This window comes from Brassica napus, chromosome A8 (assembly GCF_020379485.1).
Source record: "Brassica napus cultivar Da-Ae chromosome A8, Da-Ae, whole genome shotgun sequence".
Taxonomy (NCBI): domain Eukaryota; kingdom Viridiplantae; phylum Streptophyta; class Magnoliopsida; order Brassicales; family Brassicaceae; genus Brassica; species Brassica napus.
The window spans coordinates 21,227,620-21,250,983 of NC_063441.1; the positions used below are offsets into that span (position 1 = coordinate 21,227,620).

The 23,364-nt window shown below is 37.8% G+C and overlaps 5 protein-coding genes across 5 annotated transcripts; 3 read left to right on the top strand and 2 right to left on the bottom strand.

The window, feature by feature from the left end:
- The first annotated feature begins 533 nt into the window (after positions 1-533).
- On the top strand, positions 534-3,434 carry LOC111197804. The gene has a single exon (XM_022690372.2). The coding sequence runs from the start codon at positions 958-960 to the stop codon at positions 3,211-3,213; it is 2,256 nt and encodes a 751-aa protein (XP_022546093.2). The 5' UTR covers positions 534-957; the 3' UTR covers positions 3,214-3,434.
- A 5,785-nt stretch (positions 3,435-9,219) lies between these two features.
- LOC125577180 (deoxyribodipyrimidine photo-lyase-like) lies at positions 9,220-11,701 on the top strand. The gene is made up of 9 exons (XM_048738234.1): positions 9,220-9,653; positions 9,797-10,140; positions 10,212-10,452; positions 10,529-10,686; positions 10,775-10,811; positions 10,904-10,962; positions 11,058-11,139; positions 11,219-11,290; positions 11,371-11,701. The coding sequence occupies exons 1-9, from the start codon at positions 9,342-9,344 to the stop codon at positions 11,551-11,553; spliced, it is 1,488 nt and encodes a 495-aa protein (XP_048594191.1). The 5' UTR covers positions 9,220-9,341; the 3' UTR covers positions 11,554-11,701.
- Positions 11,702-13,278: 1,577 nt separating this feature from the next.
- On the bottom strand, positions 13,279-15,303 carry LOC106382395 (IRK-interacting protein). The gene is made up of 3 exons (XM_013822420.3): positions 15,115-15,303; positions 13,772-14,842; positions 13,279-13,699 (listed from the first exon to the last, which is right to left on the bottom strand). The coding sequence occupies exons 1-3, from the start codon at positions 15,187-15,189 to the stop codon at positions 13,376-13,378; spliced, it is 1,470 nt and encodes a 489-aa protein (XP_013677874.3). The 5' UTR covers positions 15,190-15,303; the 3' UTR covers positions 13,279-13,375.
- Positions 15,304-18,022: 2,719 nt separating this feature from the next.
- Positions 18,023-19,102, bottom strand: LOC106379923. Its single transcript, XM_013819769.3, has 2 exons — positions 18,900-19,102; positions 18,023-18,795 (listed from the first exon to the last, which is right to left on the bottom strand). The coding sequence occupies exons 1-2, from the start codon at positions 18,957-18,959 to the stop codon at positions 18,199-18,201; spliced, it is 657 nt and encodes a 218-aa protein (XP_013675223.1). The 5' UTR covers positions 18,960-19,102; the 3' UTR covers positions 18,023-18,198.
- Positions 19,103-20,103: 1,001 nt separating this feature from the next.
- On the top strand, positions 20,104-21,068 carry LOC106382396 (probable calcium-binding protein CML13). The gene has a single exon (XM_013822421.3). It carries the CDS (start codon positions 20,494-20,496, stop codon positions 20,938-20,940), a length of 447 nt encoding a protein of 148 aa, XP_013677875.2. The 5' UTR covers positions 20,104-20,493; the 3' UTR covers positions 20,941-21,068.
- Positions 21,069-23,364: the final 2,296 nt, after the last annotated feature.

A 23,364-nucleotide genomic window follows, 5' to 3' on the forward strand; every position in this document is an offset into this window, starting at 1 on the left:
ACAAACAAAATTAAATGCCCAGTTTACCCTTTCTATATGTCCAAATACTGAACACATCCCACGTAGACAAGAAGACACAAATGGAAATCCCAGTCAGCAGTTTTACCTTGTCTTGAAATACTCAAGTGTCTTGAAACTTTTAAGTAAATACAAAATGAGGATTCTTTAAACCAAATTAATCTTTCTAAAAGCGTTATACAGTACTTTCTCATGTCAACAAACCCTTTATATCTTCACGTACATATCTTAGCTACTGTACTAAAATAAAATTATGTATATTAAACTTTATACGTACATTTTTATAAACAGTTGAATAAAAACATAATATACTATCTTTTAAGTTAGGAATAAATTGACTCTTGTCACAATCCAAATTAGATTTTACTTTTACCAAATTAGATTTTCACCTTTTAGTGGTTGAATACTGCAGAACAAGAAAAACATGTATAGATTACGAGAATCTAAAATGCATTAAATTAAGGTCCCAAATAGTTCCAAATAAGAAAAAGAAATGAAATAAAAGTAGCAGACAAGAAAGAAAATTAAGAAAAAAGGTGGAAGAAAAACAATGTCCGAAAACCACATTGACGCGCGTGAAGAAAACGCCCCAATCATGGGGAAGTGAGAGAGTGTCTTAAACCAATGTAACGTATGTGTTGTTTCTTCTCGTACGACGTGGGAACTCTGCTTTCACCTTGTTCCTCTCAAAAACGTCCGTTTACAACTCATTCCTCCCACGCGCTTCGTTACTACTACTACCTTCACAATCTCTCCTCTTCTTCTCCGCTGTCTCTTTCTTCAAAACTCACATTAACGATCAGTGAAGAAGAGGATACAATAGAGAGAAACTAGAGAGCAGTTTGATGACGTGGCGTAGTAGTCTCCGGTGAAGAGATGTCACACGTTTTTCACGAGGCAACAAGTAACTAAAAACAACATCTTCCTCCTCGAAGCACAATGTCGACGACCAACACTCCCACGGCGGCTCAGCCACAACAACAGCAAACGCCGCCACCTCCTCCGGAGATAACGACGGAGGAGCTAACGGCGAAGGCTCTGAACAAGAGATACGAAGGTTTAACGACGGTGAGGAACAAAGCGGTGAAAGGCAAAGGCGCGTGGTACTGGACTCACCTCGAGCCGACGCTCGTGCGCAACACCGACACTGGCCTCCCCAAAGCAGTGAAACTCCGCTGCTCCCTATGCGACGCCGTTTTCTCCGCCTCCAACCCTTCCCGCACCGCCTCCGAGCATCTCAAACGCGGCACGTGTCCTAACTTCACCTCCTCCGTCGCTCCTCCCGTCTCCGCCGTCAGCCCCTCCTCCTCCTCTTCTCCTTCTCATCACCGGAAACGACACTCCTCCGGCGCCGTTCCTTCCCGGCTCAATCCTCCTCCTTCTTACCACGTGACGCCGATAACCGTCGTCGATCCGTCGAGATTCTGCGGCGGAGAGTTGCCGTACTCCGCTCCGCCGCCGCCGCGGTTGATGCTTTCCGGCGGAAAAGACGATCTGGGTCCGTTGGCTATGCTCGAAGACAGCGTGAAGAAGCTCAAGAGTCCTAAGCCATCGCACGCGCTGACTCTCACGAGATCGGAGATAGAGTCGGCGCTGGACTCTCTCTCCGACTGGGTCTTCGAGTCTTGCGGTTCGGTCTCTCTCTCGGGTCTGGAGCATCCAAAGTTTCGATCTTTTTTGACCCAAGTCGGTTTACCGATCGTCTCCAAGAGAGACTTCGCCACGACGAGGCTTGAGTTGAAGTACGAGGAAGCGAGAGCCGTGTCGGAATCGAGAATCCTAGACGCGATGTTCCTCCAAATCGCGTCCGACGGATGGAGAGAGAGTCTGGTGAGTTTGGTCGTAAATTTACCCAACGGGACGAGTGTTTACAGGAGAGCGGTTTTAGTCAACGGAGCCGTGCCGGCTAACTACGCGGAGGAGGTTTTGTTGGAGACGGTTAAGGGCATTTGCGGGAATTCACCTCAGAGGTGTGTCGGGATAGTCTCCGACAAGTTTAATAACAAAGCGCTCAAGAGTCTCGAGAGCCAGCATCAGTGGATGGTGAACTTGTCTTGTCAGCATCAAGAGCTCAAGAGCTTGATCAAAGACTTTATTAAAGAGCTGCCTTTATTCAAATCCGTCTCGCAAAATTGTACGAGACTCGGTAATTTCATCAACAATACGGCGGAGATACGTAACGCTCACCGTAAGTATCAGATGCAAGAACACGGGGAGTCTATAATGCTACGGTTGCCTTTGCATTGTAAGGCTTGTGTCTTTGAGCCGTTATTTAATCTTCTTGAGGATGTGTTGAGTTCCGCTAGAGCGATTCATTCGGTAATGCATGATGATGCTTGTAAAGCTGTTTTGATGGAGGATCACACGGCTAGGGAGGTTAGAGAGATGGTTGGAGACCAAGGGTTTTGGAACGAGGTGGAGGCGGTTCACGCTTTGACCAAGCTTGTTAAAGAGATGGCTCGGAGGATAGAGGAAGAGAAGCTACTCGTTGGGCAATGCCTCCCTCTATGGGACGAGCTAAGAGCTAAGGTTAAAGATTGGGACTCTAAGTTCAATGTAGGAGAAGGACACGTGGAGAAGCTTGTGGAGAGAAGATTCAAGAAGAGTTATCACCCGGCTTGGGCTGCTGCCTTCATACTAGACCCTCTTTACTTGATAAGAGATAGTAGCGGCAAGTATCTTCCTCCGTTTAAATGTTTGTCGCCGGAGCAAGAGAAAGATGTAGATAAGTTGATAACAAGGCTTGTGTCTAGAGACGAGGCACACATTGCGTTGATGGAGCTTATGAAATGGAGAACCGAAGGGCTTGATCCAATGTATGCAAGGGCGGTTCAGATGAAAGAGCGTGACCCGGTTACTGGTAAGATGAGGATAGCTAATCCTCAAAGCAGTAGGCTTGTTTGGGAGACGTATCTTAGTGAGTTCAGGTCACTAGGGAAAGTTGCGGTGAGGCTCATTTTCCTCCATGCAACTACTTGTGGGTTCAAATGCAACTCATCTCTTTTGAAATGGGTAAGCTCGCATGGGAGGTCTCATGCAGCTATGGATAGAGCTCAGAAGATGATCTTTATATCGGCTAATTCGAAATTCGAAAGAAGAGATTTCTCTAATGAGGAGGATAGGGATGCTGAGCTGCTTGCTATGGCTAATGGTGATGAGAATTTGCTAAATGATGTTCTTGTGGACACATCCTAGGTGTGACATTTTTCCAATTTGAAAATCTTGTTTTTGATCAGTTTTGTCTAAGCTTAGTTTTCCCATTAGAGTTTTGCATCTTGTAGGATTGTTTGGATTCTTTTTCTTTCATTACTATTATTACCCTTTAATTATCATAAATATTCATGTTGTGATTGGTTCTATATGTTATTTGAGTATTTGTATTTCTTTAGCCTATATATACCATTGTTTTTCAGTAATTCAAAAATTTTGAAGTTATAGTCTTGTGATCATACAAATTTCCATCAATCACTGAAGGCATAGATTGGTTCTATAGTACTCTTTTATCAGTGTATGTTTGACGAAACATTGTAACTTTCAGTTGTCACAATTCATAACCATCGATGTATCGGTTAGAAGTTAGAAACTCTAATTAATGACAGCTTTGGCTTCTTCTTCTGTTGGTACAAAATGTAATAATCCATCCCGCTTTTTCATCGATATTCATATTCTTAATCATGACTTAACCACACATGTCTTTACTTTTCGAGAAAGATTACTTAACTTTTGAAAGTTTAATGTTCTTTCTTCATGGTAACGTTTGTTGATGGCAATGACATCGACTAAAGATGCATACTTTGCAGTCTAGATAGCTGAAGAAAAAAAGGCCTGATTAGCGGGTTCTTGATTTCATTTCAACCGTGATTATGATCATTATTATGCATCTGTATATCTGTAACTTTCAATGTATTTTCTAACTTTCAGAAGATAAAAATGTGGATCCCCACTATGAAAGGAAGTTCAGTGGGAGGTTACTGCGTCGAAATCATTGTTGTGTTTGTTGTATACAATTTAAAAAAAGAAGCAGTGAAATGTGAAATGTTGGAGGGCGGTTCTTTAACCCTACATCCTTAAAATAATAAACGTTTGTTGAGATTCTTGAACCCTATTTGCTGTTTATGGATTATGCTACTTATTAGAGGTCTTGTTTAGCAATTGTGTGATTTAAGTTACCCATGATTTCTACAGCTTGAATAGTTAGAAAGGTTTATATCTTTCCTCTTTATTTCTATGAGCCAATGGTTTGTACTTTGTGGGGTATTTTCTAAAGAAGAAAATCTGTAACCCATGATTTATATTCGTGTAAATCATTACTTTATCAAAATACAGTACCATTATTTGAAATCTAGTGGCAAGATTTCATAAATGGACTGACCGGACAGCTAAAGTGAAATTACACAAATTAAGTAAAAACAGAGAAATCAATGGAGAAAACAAAAAATTAGTTGGAAATAGTAAAAAAGAAATACAATTATTGGATGCTATTTTACCATTTGAGTTATAGACAAATAGATAAGTCAAGTACCTCTTTTTATACACTCCACACACAGCAACACACATGTATACATGCTTTAATATTACTATATTCTAAAGTACTGTAATATTTAATAAAAGAATTCATACTAATGCTTATCAACTAATCAATTTAAAGTTGAAACTATAGGCTAATTGATTGAAGGGAAAGCAGGTTTTAACTTAAATTATTTAACAAGGAATCAATTTATTGGGGTGGTAATTTTAACTATGCCTAACAAGGGGGAAACCCCAAAAAGTAGAAAACAATAATTATACTAATACCCCACAAATAGCAAAGTATACTACTTTCTAAGTACACTTTATTGTTTTTCCTCATTGTATAACTTTGAACTTTCTAGCGGGCATTAGATTCAGCACAACCACCTCCTTGAACATTTAACAAGAAGAAGATCAAGGCTTAAATCTAGACAGTTGACAAAAGCTGAACTTATAATACACAAATATTGGCTGTCACTCTTCTGCATGTACAATTGAAAGAGAATCAAAAGATATATGCACTAGCAGCTCAGTTTTCGTATTGTGCAACATAATTTCTTTTAAAAATAGGAATATAATCTTCTATCTATAAACAAATAAAGATGTATATATACATGTACGTGTGTATACTACACATGGTGAAAGCGATTGTAATTATGTCGTGAAAGAAAAGAGTTATTGTAATTATGTACTCATGTAATTACAACCTAAACAAAAGTTGTAGTAATTATTGGTTTGGTATTTTCACCATTTTGGTGGTGAGGCAGATTTTCCTGTCGGCAATGCTGACTCCTCACCAAATAATCTCTCTCTCGGATTATATGAATGTGTACATGTATTTGTGTTTCTTTTTCTATTGCGTTAAAATGTTTTTTTTTTTGAAAAAGGAGTAAAGAACACAAAGAAATACGATAAATGATTTGCACGAAGATTATATTTTTATCTAAAAAAATATCAATATACAAACATAAATGTTTTTCTTCAAAAATATACACTTAAAATTTTGTCTCAGGGAAACTAAAGTCTTTTAATTAAAATATTTGAATTATTGGCAACACAATCGTTTTACATACATTTTTGAGCTTTTCGTAAACTACACTCTTAAATTTAAATTCTAAGTGCATATAAAATCATTTCAAAAAAAAAATCTCTTAAGAGTGCCATTTTTTATATAGCACATTCGTCTAAGAATATGGTACTAGGTATATATATGTTTTTAGCGGATAGTAAAACGTAAGTTTTTTTTTAGTAAAATGCTAAAATTTATACCAATTTGAATTTTTGAGTGTTGCAAGCAAGTAAAACGCAAGTTTTGGGTAAAAAAATAAACAATGGAATCAAAACCATTTCCTTTATAAGAAATGTAGTGAGCAATTTATATAGCATATGGACTTTTACGCATGTATATTGAGTATGTTGCTTGGTTATAGTTTATCCCCAAGGATATTAATATTACCTTATCGTAATGCTTAAACTTCTGTTCAAAATATACTTCAACACCAAACCAAAATTCAGAATAAGTTTTACGTACATAAAGAGGAAAAAAAAACTATCTTATCTTTCAAAAAAAAAAAGAGGAAAAAAACATGTGGGCAGTTGATTCCGCTATTGATGAGCCTATACGTCGCAGTATCAGTGGCTCGGAGATCACTGAGTTCGAGTGCGGTCGCAGCTTGATTAATTTTCGATGATCCACTCACTGCCTTTGATACTCCGGTCTAATTGGGACAAGTGTTATCGTAACGTTCAAAAGTACACGTTGTCGGAGATGCAGCAGATAATGTCTCCACCCGGTAAAAAAAATGAACAACGTCGTTGCACTGACGACATTCTGAATTATTTCCTCGTGTGTCTGGCAGTGCGGTCAAACTGTATCTTATTTGACCGTAATCTTGGCGGTAGATCTCCTAGTTTATGACACAATGGTTCCCCATGAGTGACTACTGACTTCATCTGTAGTTTTGTAACTTTTTTTTTATATATAATTACAGAGTTACAGTATAACATTTACATAGTCTGATTACGGTATATTCGTCAACAAGACTGAACGAGAGCAACAAGGCGTGTCAAAATTGTTACTAAAATTAAATAGCACTTGATGATGGAATTATTTGGAGATTTATGTAATACCTTTACGTCTTGTTTTTGAAAAACTATATAGTTGTAGTATCAATTGTTATTTACATTATAAGCATGCATGCATTTGGTAGAAATATATTCACAAATCCCATCATGAATTAAGCATTGGGCTCGACTATATTGACCAAGCAAAATATTTAGATCCTGTGAAAATGTAAATCCGAAAATTTCCGAATTTACTTCTTTACAATAACTCATCAATCAAATAACGTACGAATTATAACAACCACATATCCAACGCTAAAACACCATCTTGATTTCCAATTATTCAAGCAAACAATTTTTAGAGAAAAATCAGTATATTGTCATTTATACTGCAATAGAAACAATGATCGTATTCGTATGGCACGTACCTATGCTAAAACACTATCCCAATGATCAATGGTTCTAGAACTGTCTCTAACCAGTAACCACTAATACGAATTCAAGTTGAAAGAAAAAAATAGTGTGCTACCTGACATCGGTTCTTATAAGAACCTACATGTGGTTAGATTATTCCTTCAGTTCGCCAATATGCTAATTTATATCGCGCATCAAAGTATCTACCTCCTTTTTCATGTAAGATCGTTGCTATCGTTTTGTTTTTGAGTGATATTGTAACATGCATGCATATCATTATAGTGTTATTATATATACTTAAATAATTTGTATAAGTTTCACTGTTTGGTACTAAATCGTTAATTGTCAATACAACCATGAGATCTGTATTTTTATCATTACGATTTTGTTATGATTGCACTTTTGAATTGGCTGGTTTATGACACGTTATTAGCTAACCATAGTTGATTACATTCTGTCATAGTATATGAGAAAATACATACTACAAAGTCAAACAAAAACATATAATTCATCACTTTAATTCTTTAGCTATCAGATTTTGTCCCCTATAAATTTAATAGATCAAAAACCAGGTATTTCCACCCCACCCCCCCCCCCCCCCCCCCCCCCCCCAAAAAAAACTACGTATATAATATGACAGTGATTCTGTGCACTGCTAGCTACATGGCTGTCATTAGGTCTGAAATCATTAACCTACCCAACCCAAATGTGTTAGTTGTTTTTAGCGTATATATTTGTCGGAAAGAGTGGTTATTAAAATATATTATTTGGAAAGAGTGGTTATTATTCCTCATGATACGAAATGAAAAATGTATATGCATAAAAACATAATGATAAAAGAGAAGGTATTCTCCAATCATGCATTTGAGAGATTTATATGAGTAACCCTAGATAAGCACGATTGAGCATGTGAAGATATAGGGGATGATTGGTAAGTGCTGTAGCTTTATATTTTTTGCTGTAAAATTTAATCTGTAGATTTATTTGCTGTAGCTTTCCTTGCTGTAGATTTCTAAAGCACTAATTTTTTGCTCTGGAAATAAAGCTCTCTACAGCCATATTTTGATTTTTCAGAGATTTTTTTGCTGTGAGTTTTTTAAGGAAAGCAAAGCTCGATTGGTTGACATATATAGCTGTATATTAAATTTTGGCTGTCCAGAGCATCTACAGCCCCAACCAATCATCCCCATAATTTGCTCTAAGTTACTTTTATTTGAAAAAATGATGAACCACGACTATATAGGACAATACATTGTTTTAATTTCTGTAATCATTAATTATTTAATCAGCCACGTTTGTCTCATTAGCAATTCAAAATAAACAATTACAAAAAGAAAATCAAACTATATGTTAGGACTTAGGACATTTTAGACCATATGATATGGATACCAAAACGATGGATTTGGATATTTAAGACATGTAAATAACATGTATACATCATGTTGGACCCAATTTCGGTCTAACACTTCGATTGAAGCTGAATAAACCGGGCCGAGCGACCTACGAAAAAACCCAATCAACGTTAGCAAGCCCGGATCGATTTGAAGAATCGGAGATCGCATAGACGTTGAGAGAAACCCAAGATTGGTCAGTTATAAAAGAGCGACATAAATAAGAAAGGGGACGGAGAAAACCCTAGAGAGAGCTACACACATTGACCTCATTTCACTTCGTTTTAAATCTTTCATCTTATCAATCTCGTTTGTAACATCGGATCTCGTTTTTCTTATTGTATTCAATCTTATTCATCAATAAAGTCTATATTTGTCTACTGGAATCTGATTTACATCGTTGTGTTATAAAAATATCGTTACCTACATTATCCTTTTTGTTTAGATTAAATCCTCGATTACTATCAAATACTAGGATCTACACGTCACAAAATGTTATGCCATAGTATCAGACTATTTTGTGACCAGGTTCGACTCCACTAAACGAATAACCCAAAGTTGCAGCACTTTCTCTATAATCCAAAGTTGCTTCATTAAAAATTTAATGGGCTTAGTTCAAACAAACTAAAGCCCGTTTAGCCAGTCCATACGCCAGATTATTGGGCTCATAAAGGTATGGTGGACTAATGGAGAAGAAAGAACCTCGTGACTCGTGGCCTCGTGGGGTAGATAAAGTTATTCAAGCAATTAAAAACTGGACACGTGTTAAGATACTAAATCATCCACGTAGATCAATTCAAACCACAAAAACTCAAGCAGTGTAATGCCTTCCCTCCATTTTTCGAAGAACCATCCCCAGCGCAAGTTATCCTCCTCCGCTGCGACACCTTCTCTTAAACGGCGCACGTTACCGAAACCCGAAAAAAAAAATCCCTCAATCGTCGCATGTCGTCGACGACAACGGCGGTTCAACCGGGTCGGATCCGGATCCTGAAGAAGCCCTCTTTGCTACTTCCGGATCAAACGCCGGGTCCCGTAGTTTACTGGATGTTCAGAGACCAACGGCTGAGAGATAACTGGGCTCTGATCCACGCCGTCGATCTGGCGAACAGAACCAACGCGCCGGTGGCCGTCGTGTTCAATCTGTTCGATCAGTTCCTCGGCGCGAAGGCGAGGCAATTAGGGTTTATGTTGAAAGGTCTCCGCCAGATTCACCGTCAAATCGAATCTCTTCAGATTCCGTTTTTTCTTTTACAGGTGAGTCCGTACCTTGATTCACACGAAACCCATTTCGAAAGGAACTTGCTTTAGGGTTTTTACATGGTCTTTGGCTCAAGTTGGGTTTGATTGTTTATTAAGGGGGAAAGATGAATTTTTTTTTTATGGTATGATTAATCCAGGGAGATGCAAAGGAGACGATTCCTGAGTTTATGAAAGAGTGTGGGGCTTCACATTTGGTGACTGACTTCTCGCCTTTACGGGAGATAAGAAGCTGTAAAGAGGAGGTTGTGAAGAGGACGAGTGTTGCGTTAGCGATAGACGAAGTTGATGCACACAATGTGGTTCCAATGTGGGCTGCGTCGGGGAAGTTGGAGTACAGTGCTAGAACCATACGGGGGAAGATTAACAAACTGTTGCCTGAGTACCTCGTTGAGTTTCCTGAGATTGAGCCGCCGAGGAAGAAGTGGGTAGGGGTGGTGGGGAAGGTTGTTGATTGGGATAGCATCATCGATAGAGTTGTAAGGTTAGTTGCTGCTTAATAACTGTATATCAGTTGCTAAGTTCCTTCTACTAATTTGAATGATGTGTGGACAGGGAGGGGGCGGAAGTTCCTGAAGTTGAATGGTGTGTGCCTGGAGAAGATGCAGGCATGGAAGTATTGATGGGGAGACAAGATGGGTTTTTGACGAAAAGGTTGAGGAACTATTCAACTGACAGGAATAATCCTGTGAAGCCGAAAGCACTCTCTGGTCTCTCTCCTTATCTGCATTTTGGTCAGATATCAGCTCAACGGTGTGCCTTAGAGGCACGTAAAGTCCAGAAGACTTACCCTCAGGTTCATAAGCCTTTTGAATGTAGTTTTCTCTTTCTCTTTACCCCTTGTTCACACTAGCTCTGTTTGTTCATTAAAGGCAGTTGATACGTTCTTGGAAGAGTTGATTGTACGAAGAGAACTCTCGGACAACTTTTGCTACTATCAACCTCACTATGATTCCTTGGAGGGAGCTTGGGAGTGGGCACGCAAGTCGTTGATGGATCATGCTTCAGATAAGAGAGAACACACTTACTCGTAATGTTGTTTCTGCCGTTTACTCCCTAACTCCACTGGAAAGAAAATCTATCGTTTATTGACACTTTAAAAGGCACTGAAACTGTAGGTTGGAGCAGTTGGAGAAGGGACAAACAGCAGATCCTGTAAGTCATTATCATCACTCGAATTCTAGTATGTAGCTTCGTTTCTTCACTTCATATTAAGCTTTTGTTTCTTTGTGTTGTTGGATTTGCAGCTATGGAATGCTTCACAGTTAGAGATGGTTTATCAGGGGAAAATGCACGGTTTCATGAGGCAAGTAAAATCATCTATCTCCATTTTGTTTGTGCTTGTAAAGCCACTGAAGTGACAATGATCTAAAAATGACATTCATCAACGCTTACTTGCAGAATGTATTGGGCAAAGAAGATTTTAGAATGGACCGAAGGACCTGATGAGGCTCTATCAATATCCATCTTTCTAAATAACAAGGTTGATTTATCACCCTTTTCTAATTGTATCTTCCATGGATCTTGTTTTTGTTTCTTAGTTTTTTGGTATGTTGATGTAGTATGAGTTAGATGGTCGTGACCCGAGTGGATATGTTGGGTGTATGTGGTCTATATGCGGCGTTCACGATCAGGTTCTTTTGCTTTCTCCTATTCGGACTTAATATGTGCGTGTGATTGAATATGGTTTTGTGTGTGTTTGATGGGGTGTTAGGGATGGAAAGAGAGACCGGTGTTTGGGAAGATACGGTACATGAACTACGCGGGTTGCAAAAGGAAGTTCAATGTGGACAGTTACATCTCTTATGTCAAGAGTTTGGTGTCAGTAACAAAGAAGAAGAGGAAAGCTGAAGAACAGCTCACAAGAGACTCTATTGACCACCCCAAAGCTAAATAGTACTACTACTCAAGTCTAAACTTATTCCTGTTGTTTGTTATACAATCTTGCTCTGTGTTTGGTTTATTTTATTTTATTCAAGTGACTGATTGTTGAATTGATTAGAAAAGAAGATATTGAGATAACAAAAAAAAAAGATTTAGAGCAATTTACACAATAACAATGACAATGGTCAAAGATCTAGAAGTCAGTTGCTTTACATCTTAAGACAAACACAATAAGGGTAAACTTACAGTCATGATCTCATAATTTGATGTTTTTTATCTCTATTACTTGATTTACAAATTAGAGATAGATATCAGAGAACAGAGACAAGGATTTTACTTGAGACCCGAATCTATATTCACAGTGAGTTAGTCCATGATTAGTACCTAAAATGCAAAAACAAATAAAGAGAAATAGGTATCATGCTAAAAGCCAATAACATTGGTTAGTCCTTGGTGAGTACAAGTAAACATATAGAACGACACCTAATTGAAATTACTAAACTTTAGACCATGTATTACTAGGGCTGGGCAAATAAACCGAACCCGAAAATCCGAACCGAACCCGATCCGATGAAAATGAATCCGAACCGATCCGAACCCGACATAAATACCGAATGAATCCTGTTTTTTGGTATATTGGGTTATGGGTATTATCCGAACCGAACCCGGACCTAAATGGATATCCGATAGAACCCGAAACATTTATAATAACAAAAAGAATTTCTACCAAATATGATCTTAATTCTTAATATGTATCCAAAATACTTTAAGATATTATTGAACTTCTAAAATAATTATCTATTAGATAAAGGTTGATGGTGGAATGTAGCGGTTGAAACCTAAAGTTTTTTTTATTTTGGTTTTGTTTTCATTAAATAGTGTTTCTCATTTCATGAGAACTTAGTTTTTGTTTTATGATTTCATTTATCTGGTTTTCTTTATATCACTAACTATGTTTATCTTTCGCTTGATTTTGAATGATCATGTTTGATGTTTTTTCTTATTTTTGAATCGATTTTACTTATGTTTTGGCTATTAAAATATGTACAAATCATGTATTTTAAATCTGAAGAACCGATTTCATTTATGTTTTAGTTACAAAATAGGTACAAATTATGTATTTTTAAACCGAAGAACCGATTGGGACCCGAACCCGAAAGTACAATGGGTTATACCGGTTCTTTGAAGATTTACTAACCCCGACCCGAACCCGATATAACCCGAACCGGTCCCGAACCGAACTTTTATATAACCCGAATGGGGTTGATTTTGATAAACCCGAAAAACCGAAACCCGAATGGATAAAACCGAAACTCGATTGGGACCCCGAATGCCCACGCCTATGTATTACTTTAACTGACGGTTTGAATCATTAAATCAAACTTTTGATGTTGATGGGTCTACATAAGTTAAATGTTTGATTGCGTTTCTAGTAATTGACCAATATACCCCACAGTCGTTGTTGCTTACTTTGACGAGACTGCTAAGTGTTAACCAATTTTTAAATGTTTGTGAACCTCTATACAACTTATAACTTATTTGTGTAATCACCTCAAGCTCCGCTCTCACACTTGTTGTTTCTGCAAGATATAAGTTGTCACGATGAACTACATGTAACGAGCTCCAAGAGGACCAAAAAAACACCGAAGTTCTACTTTATTATACTTTTTCTTAATCACTTTGCACCAAACCAAACAAAAAGATATTCACAGGCTGATTATTATTATGCAATTCAATGTAGCATCACTAACAGTTAAAATATTCTAATTCAAAATAATTCCAGATTTTTAATTACATCCTCACAAAACCAATTTATAACTCCTTGATTAATGTAATTAACCACCTAATGGGCTACAAATGCTAATCAAACTCTTGTCGGTTTTATTACATTCCTTGACCATACTGTCTTCTACTACTTCCTCCTCGACGCTGCTGTAATGCTTGCAAACCACCTTGCACTTAACCACACTACCACAGACATAAAATCCAGGTTGAACCATAGCTCGAACCAAATCCTTAAACCGGTCACCACCTGTTTCCTCCATGTAAACCGGATCAAACCGGTCGTCTTTCTCCACGCGGAATATTTGCAAACCCGGGTTCACCGAGTTTGCTAATAGATGAACCAACCAAACACTCTTCGACGCACCAAAAAAAGCCTGCAAAAATATAAAACCCGGTTCAATTAGTTTTCAATAAACCAAATGAATCTTATATAAAACCATCTTCACCTGTAAAAGCGGTTCAGGCCAGGCTCTGTTCCAGCAAAGCATCGAAACGACGTCGCTCATTTTCCGGTCACAGAACTGGCTAAACTCCTCGGAGAAATGCTTCGTCCCTCTGCTCAAGACCTCGTCCCACGTGAGCTCCGTCAAGGCGTTGAACGAAGCGTAGTTCGATTCGCAGCGATCAATCGGGTTTAAAATCCGGGTCGACCCGGTTCTCTGAAACCCGGGAGCTTCGAAGTCCTCGAAGAAGGCTCTGCTCAGAATCGCTTCAAGGTAAAGGATCAAACTTTTCGAGTTGATCTTTACGTCGAAAGGCTGGAGGAGGAGAGAGAGTCGCTCGTAGACTTTCCCACCGACGGTTCGTAGCTGCGAGGCCAAAGCTCTGCTTAACGCTCTGATCGAAGTTCGAGATTCCGACACTGAGATAAGGAACTGCTGGATGATCTTGTCGTTGATTCCATCTTTTTGAAACAGAGTACTCTGTTTCGTGCTCTGTTTCTTGTTGCTGCTACACTCGTCCAGCCCTGACTTGAGGTTGTGGCAGTAAACCTCGAGCTTGTTGAGCTTCTTCTCGAGCTCCGACATGGAAGCTTTCAACTTGGAAGCTTCTGCGACGGCGTCTTCTTTCTTCTTGGTGGTTTGTATTAGTTTATGAGAAAGCTCCGCCGCGGCTAACCGCCACTGCTCTTCTCTGGAAGCGTCGGTTGTGGAGGAGGCTGTGGAAGAGAGTTTGGGGCTTTTACGTGTGAGGGATTGGAAGATGGATTTGATTATGAGGTTGGGGCTGTAGATGAAGGAAGGGTTGTTGTTGTGGCTTTCGAGAGGCACGACGGAGAATTTGTCGCGGTGAGAATGGTGGGGACGACAGTTGTTGCATGAGACGGAGCCTCCTCCGTCTTCGTCGTTGTTGTCCTCGTGTCGTTTTTTGTTTTTGGGTTTTCCGTTGTGGTGGAGAGGCGTTAGAGTGTGTTTGTGGTGGCGGCTTGGAGTGGCGGAAGAACCACCGTTGCTGCTTGGTGTTGCTTTGTTTTTGTATCGTTCTTCGTGGAGGTCTTCTTCTTCGCATTCAGGAATCTGCGAGAGCATAGAAATATATGATTTTTCTTTCATTTATTTAATCAGTAAAAATCATACCAAAGCAAGATACAGAATCTCTTGATTTTAGGAATTTGTAAAGACAGAATCATACGAAATGAGAGTTTTTTTTGTTCAAAGTTCGTTTTTTTTTGGTCAGAGCAAAAGACAGAACAAAACTAGCTTGAGGTATGTGTTTCTTAGTCTGCGTTGACTAATTTCTTGCTTTTTTACCAGCAAACAACACCAGAGGGAATTGAGTTCTGACTTACAGGAGTAAAGTGGAGGGCTTGGTGAAGAGATAGAACAGGAGATTTGGCAGGAGAAGATGAAGAAGAAGGAGCCATTTCTTTTTCTCCCTTTGCTCTCTCTTTTGTTTGCTTTTAATATCTCACTTTTATATGTACAATTGTACACACACTATTTCATGATAATGTATATTATTATCAAGTCTATTTGCAATCTAATAAAAAGAGGTGCTAGAATTATAGTAGAATGATCACCTTGTTTCTTTTTGATTTTGTGCCAGCTTGGCTCAAATGTTAAATTTGATTCCATCTTAGTTCAAGCTAAAAATAAAATGAAGACTATGTCTCCATTAGACATGATGTATTTTCTTGTTATAATAGTATAGATTTCTATGTAATACACATTTCAATTTAATATTAGAATGACAAACAAAACACTCCCCCTATTATTCAATACTAGTTTCACACATCGATCAGCCAATTTATTTTTATACAAATAGTTCAAGACTATATAAGTCTATGTTTCATTAGCGTTTGTTCTTTTCATTCATTTTTCGAACTAGTTGAATTTGTTTAGTTAGTTATTAGGCCTGTTTTCATAAGCATTTATTCTAGTGTTACTTTCGTGTATTTTTTTCCTTTTTGCCAACACTTTCAATTTTATAAGCCAAAATTATGTAGGCTTACGTGTGTATGTGTTTATATGAAATGTAATGATGACAGTTTACTTAGATATGTAAAAGGGATGTTTGAATTTCTCTCATTTCATTTTCAGTGACGGGATTCTCGTCAGGTTGTGATCATATCTTCTGAAACAAACCAGAGAGTTTTGCTAAAAGCTATATTTTCAGAAATAACAAAAGAACAAATACAATTGATGTTTTTCGTTCAAAAAATAATAATAAAATGCATTGTTGTGTTTTAGGGGAAAAATTGTTGCACAAATAAATAAATAGTTGAAGAAATAATAACTAAACACAAGGGGTAGTGTTAAACGCACAGTTCAAAATAAGATCTGCATCCTGAATTTGCTCAGAGAACTTTGATTTATTTTCTTGGTAAACATATACGTGTAATCATACAAGTTACAAATAAATATATACGACATACACGTAGGTGCGTATTTACGGGTATAATGCAATCACCGTCAGAGAAAAAAAAGAGATACACATTTTTTTCTTTTTCACTCTTTTCATTTTTATCATATGAAGTGACAAAATTTTGCTATATTCAATAAATGCAGTTTCCGTTACATATGGATTTATTGTTTGTATTCTACTACTTCTTCCATTAAAATCCACCCGTAAATTAGCTCATAGTGGAAACTACAAAAAAATAGTTCAACAGAAATAGTTTGAATCCTATCTCCAGCATCAAAATCCTTGGATGATTGTTTTTCGTAAATACAAATTTAAAATATGCACTTCAATAATTCAGTAGATCTCATGAATGTGAAAGAAGGTATCGACATCAGTTTGCTCAAAATGAGAGATATGAAAGTCTGTATTTATTGTTTGTTGCTTTAGCAATAAATATTAGAGTAGGGGGAATTGTCACATTAAATACCGAGTGAGAAGAGAGCATCAAATGCAAATCCAACTACCTCATTTATGAGATTGGTTGATACACATTACCAAACAAAACATCATTTGGCCAATGACTTGTTAGATGGGTGTGTCTTACTCATTGGTCTCCAGCTCCTAACTTAAATTCTCATTCTGTATTTCATGTGATTATGGTTTTGAAATTAATAACTAAGCATGAGAACTGAGATGACCAGAGAATACTATAGCATGAGAGTAAGATCGTCCAAAAACATATAAATTTTGAAGGGTTTCTGGTTTTGGGCTCAGCTGACTTTTGCATGACATGTCCATATTCACCGGTTGGATCATGTGCACGTGACGCCATTTTAATTTTTTAATAAGTGAGATAAATATCACTGGTCGCATTTACGGGTCAGAGGGCTCAGGTTCCGGACTGCCCAACACCGCAGGGAACTTTGGATTACGACAAAAGGCAATCGTCATCTGTTTTTCTCCTATGTTGTATTTTCCCACACGTATGTTTATTTTATTTTTTAGTCAACCCACACGTACGTTTTCAGTCATCAAACCTTCTTTTTTTTTTTTGAACAACTCAAACCTTCTTTTCTTCACTTTTGAATTGTATTGAAATTTTATATTTGAGCAAACCAAATAAATATCCACCAAAGCCTCTTTTTGATCTTATGTAGTTGGGTTTTAGATTAATCATACCAGGCTCTAATATATGATCAGCTGGGTTCTGGTCCAAGTACAACCAAAACATATGTTTTACAGAACTGCTACTTTTCAATTAACCGGACATTTGATATTAGGAGCCTTGAAATACTATACCGGAAACAAGTTTAATTTTCCTCTTCTAAGTGTCATGTGTTCTCTAATGTGATGGGCTCAAGCAATCCTAAAGAACTGTTATTGAGCTCAATATTAATACCTTCAGTGATAATTCTGCTTGTTTACATGAGTAGATGAGTATTCTTCAGTTGTCGTTCTTAATAAATGTTCTTTGACCCAATGGATCATCTTCTGATAAGTCTGAAGCTCATCACAGGAAACGCACTAGTGGAATATTATCCACTCTCCTTGAACTTCGTCACATGATACCTATATAGTACTAGTAGCAGAAAATGAAATTGTGAAATAAGCAAGATTTACAGATTTGTTTACTCTCTTAAACAATGCAACATTTTGCTGTGTACAAACACGTAAAAGATGTAAACACTTAGAAAAATATATGCAAATACATGTTTACGATTTGTATACTGATTATGCGAATAAATAATTTATCACTCTTTAAACCTGTATTTATACAATCTCAAAATTTGGAATTCATTTTCCTTTTAGGAAGATCTAAGCCAAATGAATATGTCTTTTTACTAATGCACATAGATTTAATTCCCTCTAAAGTCAACACATTCTCATATTATCAGTTGTAGCTGATATCTAAGACAAGTATGATACAATATCAATTATCAACTATGGAATATTATGATCCTATGTACAAAAAGTAAAATACAATAATCCAAATAAACATTTCTCACATTTTTCTTTGTCTCTTGACTTTCTAAATACTAAATACATGTTCTTCTCCTGAACTCTGATCAACATGTTTGATCCATCTTCTCTTCTTGCTCTCAGTCTTCCCCGAGTTCCTAGCCGCCACATGAGCTATCTCAATACCTCCAGTGACCGGAAGAGTCACCTTTCTAACAATTGTCCGGTCTCTTAAAGCCCTTGTCCAGCTAAAACCCGAAGCACTTCTCGAATACCCGTTTCTACAAACCACAACAGCTCCTCTGCTTCCAAACGCAGCGTTCCTCAACGCACCCGCTGCAAACTCCTTGTTCCGCCAGTCCACGACCAAGAAATCTATTCCTTGTATCTCCTTCATCGCGCTTTGAGGTTCTTCAGCGACGATCGTCTCTGGTAAGTTCAAGGGAGACGAAGCTTCTTGGATGGCTTGGAGATAAGATGATTCTGATAACGTGTTTTGTACGATGCATATGTGTTTGGCGTTTGCGTGTTGGCTCGCGACGTTTAAGCCAACACTCGAGGCTATAGCGTCTCCGTATGACCAAGTTTCCACGATCAGCTTCGCGTTCCATCCGGCCGCCATCGCCGATACTAGCTCTGCCGCGTCAGGCGTTTCAAGATTCTGGCACTTAAGTAAATAAAACTAAAACTGATCAATACAAGAGCGACTCACAAAACGATCCTTGTGAATATGATAAGAAGACAGTTTCTACCGGAAAACAATAAACTTACAGATTTAACGGTGTCTAAGTAAGCCTTAGATGCAGTCTCAGGAGACCAAACCAGTTTCATCTTCTTCTACTTTCTGTGGTCTCTTGGGTTCCTCGTGTTGCTTGGGGTTTAGTGTACAGAGGTTGCTTTTATAAAACAATTTGACAACAAGGAAAGTCTCGTTTCATTTTTTTATTGGTAGATATTTAGACATGGCCCATGTATTTTAGGTTTGATTTAAGATTTAGCCCCAATACTACTGAACTTAATCAAATACATTCAGATTTAATTGTTTACTTACAAGTTACAATCATGAAATGTGGTATAAAGGTAAGATTTAAAAACTGTGTAGTTTTAGTTATTTTTTCGACCTTCTAAGGATGGGGTTGTGTTTTCTAGACCTCGCGACGTTGATACTATTCCAGTGGATTCAGACGCAAGCTTTAGATTTGGATTACTATAACGAGATTTAACTAGCTACTTTATAATTAGTCCACGTGATTAATGTATGATGTTTGATATTACATGCATGAATCTGTATAACAGTCCTTGTCCATAATTAAGGTGAAATCTTACGTCAATATAAATTGTTATCTAAATGATTTAAGTTATGTGCAATTGAATGATCACCAAAAATACTTTGAATAATCTGCCTCTCATTGAGTCATTGATCACTGATAAGGAATGTTGGATACTTTTTCCATCCAGGGATAAATGGAGATTGACAAGGATAATGCAAACAATTCAAACAAGTGAATCACAATTTCAAAGCACACTAAAGAACGATAAAGTATAGATCTCAAACATGTGAATATTATTCAAGTGGAAGGTGGCTTTTAAATCACATGATGATATGATTTGCCATATACATTGATGGTGACCAATGCATTTAGCCAAATTGTCTTTGTGCCCCATAAATCCAAACTCAGTGGGACAAATACAAACTTTTTATAATTCCTATGTCACTTTGACAATGACTCTATAGGCCATTGTTTAAGGAAAAATATTAGGTCATGTTGATTTCCTTTACCCCCACTTTCTCAATTCTCACTTAATCAATAAATTTATAGTGGACTTAAACATTCTAAGCAAATGATTTTTTTCTAACACGTTTCAACATTTACAAATAGTAAAATCCAATTTCTTCGATCTTTTAAAATTTAGCTTTCACATGTGTGGTAGATACGAAAGAAAATGACGAAATGAAGCACATGATCAAATTTAGATACATGTTTATCCACTTAAACATCTAGTTTTATTCATTAACATTTGAGATAGCCATTAAGAATAAAAAAAACATTACTAAGGAATCGTGATACAAGTGGTGTATGTTTACCTTGACTTATGCACATCGAGTTCGAGACTAGCTAACATTTTGATTTGATGTTGAAACTCTATACTCTTATCTACACTTAAACAAAAGTTATGGGCCAGAGCTAAATGGGCCTCAGATCTAGATATTTCGAATCGACACTTCTCCCGTTTTAAAACTCGCAAACTGCCACCACACAACTCCGATCTCAACCTTCGCTGTACAGAAAAAAAAAAACCAAATCAAAGGAGAGAAATCCCCGACCCGGAATCCGACCCGAAAACCCGGACGTTACGTTTCACAATGGGCAAGGACGGCTTGAGCGACGAGCAGGTCTCCTCAATGAAGGAAGCCTTCACGCTCTTCGACACCGACGGCGACGGCAAAATCGCCCCCTCCGAGCTCGGGATCCTGATGCGATCCCTCGGCGGGAACCCGACCCAAGCCCAGCTGAAATCCATCACCGCCTCCGAGAGCCTCACCTCCCCCTTCGATTTCAGCCGTTTCCTCGATCTGATGGCGAAGCATTTGAAGACGGAGCCGTTCGATCGCCAGCTCAGGGATGCGTTCAAGGTGCTCGACAAGGAAGGGAGTGGGTTTGTTGCCGTGGCGGATCTGAGGCATATATTGACGAGTATCGGGGAGAAGCTGGAGGGGAGTGAGTTTGATGAGTGGATCAAGGAGGTGGATGTGGGATCTGATGGGAAGATTAGGTATGAGGACTTTATTGCGAGGATGGTTGCTAAGTAGTGAGGATCTTGTTTGTTTGTTGTTGCTTTTGTTTTTGGAATGTTACTAACTTTTATTGTTGTTTCTTGTTTGTTTCGTTTGTTATGGAGATGTTATGTGTGGTGGTGATTGGTTGAAGTTTTAATCTTTATGCGTTTGTAGTTTGTAGTTTGTTGGTTTTTGGATCAATGAATGTAATTGAGTCCAAATGTGTTTACTTTTTGGCTCTTTTGATCTCGAAGTGTGTCGGGTCTCGATTCATGACTTGGTTTCATGTTGTGCATCACACGTAAGTGTAGTTTCCCGTTCAAGTCTTCTTGTGTCTTCAGGACTGTCGTGTTGGTAGATCTTATAGGTTTTGGTATCCTTCAGATGGTGTGGAAGGGTTGAAGCTTATTATGTGGTGTTGGATTATCATATCTTGTAAAATGAATCACATTAAAAGTTCCGGATCAGAGCAATTTTGAAACAGCTTATGCTCTGACATTGTAGTTACTTGTTATGGTAGTTTTTGTACTGCCCCTGGGTTCTTGACTTGATTCTTGTTATGGTAGGTCTGTTATATAGATGGTAAGGCAAAGCATTACCTTTAATCTGATGCAATCATGTGAGTTTCAAAATTTGATTTGATAGATTCATGCTCTGCATGACTGCATGTTCTAATAATATACACAGTCCAGTATCTGGTGTTTGTTTACGTTAGCTTACGAATTTGTTTGGATGTTCTGAAAAATATGTCACAGTTGTTATATTGTCTTGGAATCTTGTGTGTACAGAACAACTAGTTTTAGTCAACTCGTATCTAAATCTGATTTGATTATGTGTTCCAAGCAAGCACGAGTTGGTTATTATTTCAAATCACCGGAATAACAGTTTCCATGATCATTGTAAATCATTTATAACAAAAACAAACAAAAGTAACTCCCACTTCTAGACACATCAATTTGGATAAACCTTGACTTAACACGCAAAACTAGGAACCGGGGAAGTAAAACAATGATGGAATTGGTTTTTGTAGTCTTAGCCAAACCTCTCAAGAACACAGTTTTTGATGGTTGATATATAGTCACATGAGAGTTCAAGGCCTCAAGGGAATCTACTCAAGACTAAGCACACAAAAACCAAGAGAATGATACTTTCCTTATATAGTGAAACAACTTTAAGATTCATTCAAGATGAGGTTATGAACCCCTGAAGGTTTGTTTGGGCCATATTAGTATAACGGGCCCTGTCCCATCATCTCGATTCTCGAGGTTAAGCTAGAGAGGCTTGGGATGGAATCGAATCCTCGGCGGAAGAGAAGATAAGCTCGGAAATTGCATAGTGATGATGAATATAAACTAGTATCCTCGCAGGTACTTCTGTTGCTTCAACAGTTCTCGTTTTAGTTTCCATTGCGGATCGAATGTGTGTTGTGTTGAAACTTATCTTTTAATCACTGTTCTCTGAGTCTTATCTTTTCATACATCGGTATAGTTATTTTTTACTATGTTCTCTCTGTTTTGTGCAGTGATGGGAGGTTGTTTCTACTTCTCAGTGTCATGTGTATCAGTTTTGTCGAATGGTTATATATTCTCGTCAAAGATGGATTCGAGATTACGCGTCTGTAGGTATGGGTGGGGTGGCAAAATCACACCTTTCACGCAGATCAACAATTAGAGTGATGTGAGACAGATGCTGGATTTATAAGGTTGAAGTAGGATTTTGCCTACTCCTCCCATACCATACATTCCCTTAGTCCTGAATCTATCTTTGTTGGGTAACTAACTACTGGAATTCCAAAGCTGAGAAAGCTCTCTGCACTTTGTTTGTTGCCTTCACTCAGCTTCAGCTAACTCATACATGAGCTCTGAATTGGTATGTTTCTATACCTTTTACCACTTTCTCTATATGTTTTTGATCATTTCTTTGATCTTTCTCTGTCTCTTCTGTTTCACATTTTCTGAATTATTAATGTGAGCTGGATAGTATTTGGATGTTTATCCACAGGAAAATGATTTTCATTGAGTTGCCAATTTTTTGTGAAAATAGTTTTGAAATGCGATATGATAGTTAAACTATAGAATTAATGGAATTAATGGATAGTCAAACAGTCATCCCTATTCTTTATGCATCAACTCATGTGTATTGTTTAACAGAATGAAAAATAACAGAACCGTTTTAATAACGCCTAAAACTAGCATCATCTTTATCTATTGTTATTCTTGGAAATTACACGAAAACTCTCCCCATTTTTGCTGATTCAAATATAGCGACGACTTGGACTAAGATTGTTCACCACATATTCCAAGTTGGGTATAAATTGCGCTGTCTTCTTGATTGTTAGTAATTTACTTAGATGTACGACTTGGTATGGAAAATTGGTGAAACTAATCTTTCAATTAGAAGAAGGTTGTTTGGCCTTTCGATCATGGAAGTGGCAGACTTTCCAAATTTTTTATCCCG